We start from the raw sequence: 5,181 nt of genomic DNA, 5'->3' as shown, positions 1-5,181 counted from the left end.
TACAGTTGTCGTATTCCTCTTGTCAAGCCACTCCTGAACCACAGACAATGTCAGAGGTGTCTTAGCTGGACTAAGGAGAAGAAGAACTGGACTGTTGCCCAGTGGTCCAAAGTCCTCTTTTCAGATGAGAGCAAGTTTTGTATTTCATTTGGAAACCAAGGTCCTAGAGTCTGGAGGAAGGGTGGAGAAGCTCATAGCCCAAGTTGTTTGAAGTCCAGTGTTAAGTTTCCACAGTCTCTGATGGTTTGGGGTGCAATGCCACGCCGAATTGAGGCAGTAATTAAAGCAAAAGGAGCCCCTACCAAGTATTGAGTACATATACAGTAAATGAACATACTTTCCAGAAGGCCAGCAATTCACTAAAAATGTTTTTTATAGGTCTTATGAGGTATTCTAATTTGAGATAGTGAATTGGTGGGTTTTTGTTAAATGTGGGCCAAAATCATCACAATTAAAAGACCCAACAGCTTAAACTACTTCAGTCTATGTGTACTGAATGTATATAATACACGAGTTTCACTATTTGAGTTAAATTACTGAAATAAATTGACTTTTCCACGATATTCTAATTTACTGAGATGCACCTGTAAACTGATCCCATGTGGGGTCACAACTTCAAGGCTGCAACACTCAAAATTCTGAATTCTATGGTACACGCTTGTCAAAAGCCAAAAAATAAAAAATACTAGATTGCAAAAGTGACACCACAGTGCTCACAACCATTAAAATGCTACAAATCTTCACCACCTCTGCATTTTGCTCCACTTTCTCTGTCATGAGGCACACGGTCCTCTGCTTGATTCTCAAAGCCACTCACCTCACACTGATGTCCTTTTTCTTCCCCTTCCTCTTGCTGACATTGTCAGGATGTGGCACATCATCATCCTCATGCAGAGGATCTTCCTTTTCACACTCATTAATGTCATCCTCACTGAGGTTGTCATCTGAGCAGGATGTCAGCAGGAGCAGTGAGAACGACAAGAATACAGTGTGAATACATGCATGTCATCTGGTTAAGAGAAGGGGCCAGGCAATAACAAATTACAACAACTGACACAGTGATGTCATAATCTAACCATGCTATAGTCCTAAAAATTTCTGATGAGCAAGTAAGGTCTTGCTGACACTCACCATACTGTGAATAGTGGATAGTATAGTGATACCTGCAATAACGATTTCAACCATATCATCAAGCACTAGGAGCACATCTTTTAGTTTGGTCAATTACCTGTTGTTATGATGTAGATAAAGCATATTTAAATAGCAAAGTATTGTGCACAAAGTGATCACTTTATTAGGTCAAGAAGATGTTAACTTGACAAGACAGAACGGTTTATGACAAATACTTGACGGGTGCGATGACTACATACCAAATAACGTAAAACATCCCTGCAGTCATTCATAAATACATTTAAATGAGTGCATTGATTAATTAAGGCAACGTGACCTATTGCGACCACCATGGCATAAAAACCTGACTCTATCCCGTCAAAACAAGTTGTTGAACACATGCTGCTTGGTGACTCAGATTCAAGCCGAAGTTAGTAGACAATTAATGTTCATGGTCTTCGAGATGTCTACGTTGGCTGAGGAGCAGTTCACTAATAAATTATTTCACAATCATCTCCTTTTGCACTGATGTACATAAGGAGTTAGTTTATCGTGTTTAGCACGTGGGGCCAGCTTCTTGTTGGATGCCACTAATTCATTAGCGTTAGCAAAACAAGGTTAGCGTTAAACCAGGACTAGACTCCAGCGTTTGTGGTCTTGTGGTGCTGACCCCAACCAGTTACCTATGCCTAGTTACTCCTGTCTGGACTAACGTTTGCCTTACTGGGACCCTCCGTGTGGTATTTCCTGCACTAACTGGTTCCCACTACTTAGCCGCTGCCTTCAAATACAGCGCCAGGTCCAGTCCCCACCTGATGGGACGTAGTCGGCATCTTCGTTAGACGAATATCCATCAGAGTCATAGTCAGAATAGTTCATCATGTTAACGAAAAGCTTCAGACTGATACAGAATTAAGATGAAAAATTACTACAGGCTACCAGAATGTTTACTACTAACGTTACTTAACGTCAGCAGGTTACGTTTAACCACGTAATCATAAGTGGATGCGAACACCTCCTTTGTAACAAAGACAAAGCGGAGTTAAAACGCTGCTCTGTAAACTCTGAAAGCTGTACATGCATTCAGAGTAAGAAATGGGTGAAGCGACGATATTATAAGTTAGCGTTTCTGGAAATGAGAGATACTATGTCACTTCCTGTGACGACGATCTCGAAGCATGTTTGTAAGAGACCTGGACACTACATTACAAGATGGCGCCTACTTTGCCCACTAGGAACTAGGCACGTTCGAAATAAATCAGATCTGCGCAGAATCCCGCACAATGCATGCCGGTTATTTTTGTTCGTCCTTCTTTTCTTTTGGCAAAACTTTATTGTACAGTGCAGTACCCAAAGAAAGGAACCATGGTCACAGGTGGAAAGTAATTTAATTAAGTACTGTAGGCATATATGTGCTTTACCCGAATATTTTCATTTTCTGCTACTTTATACTTTAACTACACTACATTTTAACAAGAAATGTATGTTTTACATTTATTTATTTAGCTACATTTATTTGATAGACTTAGTACAGTTACTTTTCATAATCCGATCAGTAAAACATAATACACTATAATCATAAGACTTAATTGATTCTCAGTCGGATATTCACAAGCTATACAGAAGTCCTTCAAATTATAAGCATATAAGGTAGGCTGGTTAAAATGTGCTCCACCTTTAGGGCCTTCGCCTGGTAACTAGTGACGAGTTGGCTCTATGAGCCAGCTCTCTTCTGAAATGACACAGGCACTCCATGTACTGACTTCATTATATATGTGTGTGTCTGCCACTACTCTTCATCATCATTTTTCTTTTTCTGTTGTTTAAAGGAGGTTGGCAAAGAACTTTAGGTGCATTGCTGCCACCTTCTAGACTGGAGTGTGGATCAGAACAGCAAAATAAAATACTCTCACTCAATGTATACTATATATACCTGCTACAGTCCCTCCTTTAAGTGTCTTTTGTCAGTTCTTCCATGTTTTCTCCTGCTGGACTATCTCCTATCACTTTCCTCAGTCCGTTCATTAAGGCAAATGGCCTCATTGAGACAATTTCACTTCCTGATTTAAATTTCAGAATAACCTTAAACTCATCCATCATTCTTTTTTCCTGTACATTGCATGTTCCCTCATCTTCATCAAGCATTGTCTTTCCTGAAAACAGCATCAGATTAACCTTATGTTTCTTTCCCTTATGATTATTTACTATTCTTGTCCAATCAACACCCCATCCTTATCCTCCACTACTTCTCGCCATTCCAATCCAGTCACAGTCTAGATTATGCCAAAACCACCTGTCAATGCCAACTGTGGAAGTTTCAAGTGAGCACGTCCGGTTTGCTCACATACACCACCCGGCAGCAAATCAGGCGTGACAACAGTAAAAGATCATACCATCAGGTTAAAAGGTGGAGGGCTGAGCAGACGGTCTACAGAACAGATGAGAGGAGTGAAGCAGCAGAAGATGAGTGACACACAAGAATTTGGATGTGTTAGGTTATTTCTTAGTTAGATAGATATTCAGAGATTTGTTGTCTAGAAATGTTTAGTGGAGACAGGATGTCTAGCTCAGGCTGTTAACTGCTCAGTTTAATTTCATGTGCTTGCAGACTGCATGTAGGCCAAGGCTGCAGGCAAAGAGAGTTGTTAGTATTAACTGTAATGCTAATCCTTGCGTGGGTCCTCTCCGGGTGCTCCGGCTTCCTCCCACGGTCCAAAGACATGCAGCTTAGGTTGATTGGTGTCTCTAAATTGCCCCCTAGGAGCGTTGTGTGTGTGTGTGTGTGTGTGTGTGTGTGCGCGCGCGCGTGTGTGGTTGTTTGTTTCTGTGTTAGCCCTGCGATTCGCCCGATTGCCGGCCGGGATTGGCTCCAGCCCCACCCGTGACCCCGTTAAGGGACTAAGCGGTAGAAAATGAATGAATGAATCCTCTGAATAAACTAGTATGGTTATTTTTTATAAAATCTAAAGTGGTCTACTTCGTCTTTTTGGGAGTTCCTGATTTAAAAGAGCCGGAAGAGGCTTTGTACAGAAAAACAGAGCTTATAGATGCATTTTAATAATATAGACAACACAAAGACAGAATGTAGAACTTGTGAAATAAAATGATCATATTGAGCAGGGTCTACTAATAATCTTTACAGGTATATTAGAACTGTACATGCAACAGGTGGGATCGTTGTACATTAATGCGCTTTTCTATGCATTACAGCACACTCAAAGCACTTTCACATTATTTGCCCATTTACACTCATGGGAGCGGGGCAGAGTGACACCTTCACAGGCTAGGGTTTGATACATCAAAGACTTTTTTTATTACTATAAAGGGAATCACATGTGTTTGGTCTATAATCTATAACTAGAGAAATGCATTTCCTGTAGAAAATGCATGTGGATGCTAATAAAAGCTGAAAGATTGTCCTGAAAATGCCTGAAATCAATTGCTGAAACAGCTGAAAGATGAGAAGAAATAACTGAAGTTCTTTGTTGAAACAGTTGAGAAGAAATGGCTGAAGTTCTTTGTTGAATAATCTGAATGATGAGATGCAATAAAATAGGAATGGCCTTGAAGAGCTGAACATTTTGATACCTGAATGGCTTTTCTAGCTGAAGGTATGCTGAACTTATTAAAATGTGAAAATAGTCCAATAGGACTGTTAGAAATTAACCCAATTCTTTTGTTGGAAGCATGAGAAGTGAAGACAGGAGAGGACTGTTTAAAATCAACAAAGTTTACTGAAAGTTTGATCACAGGTAGGTCTTACAGCACTGGATTCAGAGAGACAGCACTCCCGCAGGAAAACCGGCTTCTGAATCCTGAATTAAGTTTTTACAACACATTTATCTTCTTAGGCTGCTCCGCCCTGGACAGGGGTGCAACCTTCAATAGTTTGTGATCCTATTGGTCATTTGGTGTGAGTAGGTCAACCCCTGCCTGCGCTTGCTTGCTGATATGTGATCTAGACCAGGTGTGTCTGTGTCTGTGTGCGTGTGTGTGTGTGTGTGTGTGTCTCTCCGGCACCCTGATCTTGATCTCGAGGTGCACTGTTCAATGGGTGGCCTGAGTTGCAAA

The 5,181-nt window shown here is 40.8% G+C and overlaps 1 protein-coding gene across 2 annotated transcripts in view; it reads right to left on the bottom strand.

Annotated features, from left to right (window-relative positions):
• Positions 1 to 2,354, bottom strand: part of cfdp1 (craniofacial development protein 1) — a 17,624-nt gene extending 15,270 nt beyond the window's left edge. Inside the window, exons 1-2 of one of the 2 annotated variants that reach the window (XM_020612731.1) lie at positions 1,923 to 2,354; positions 818 to 944 (exon numbers count right to left, since the gene is read on the bottom strand). In XM_020612731.1, coding sequence (XP_020468387.1) covers positions 818 to 944; positions 1,923 to 1,992 — 197 coding nt within the window. In that variant the 5' untranslated portion in view covers positions 1,993 to 2,354. The remainder of the gene's footprint in view (positions 1 to 817; positions 945 to 1,922) is intronic. The other variant, XM_020612730.1, reaches the window with a different exon arrangement.
• Positions 2,355 to 5,181: the final 2,827 nt, after the last annotated feature.

Source organism: Monopterus albus, unplaced genomic scaffold (genome assembly GCF_001952655.1).
Source record: "Monopterus albus unplaced genomic scaffold, M_albus_1.0 scaffold127.1, whole genome shotgun sequence".
NCBI lineage: Eukaryota > Metazoa > Chordata > Actinopteri > Synbranchiformes > Synbranchidae > Monopterus > Monopterus albus.
Note: the sequence above shows the minus strand (reverse complement) of the source record. Positions and strands in the feature narration are given on the sequence as shown.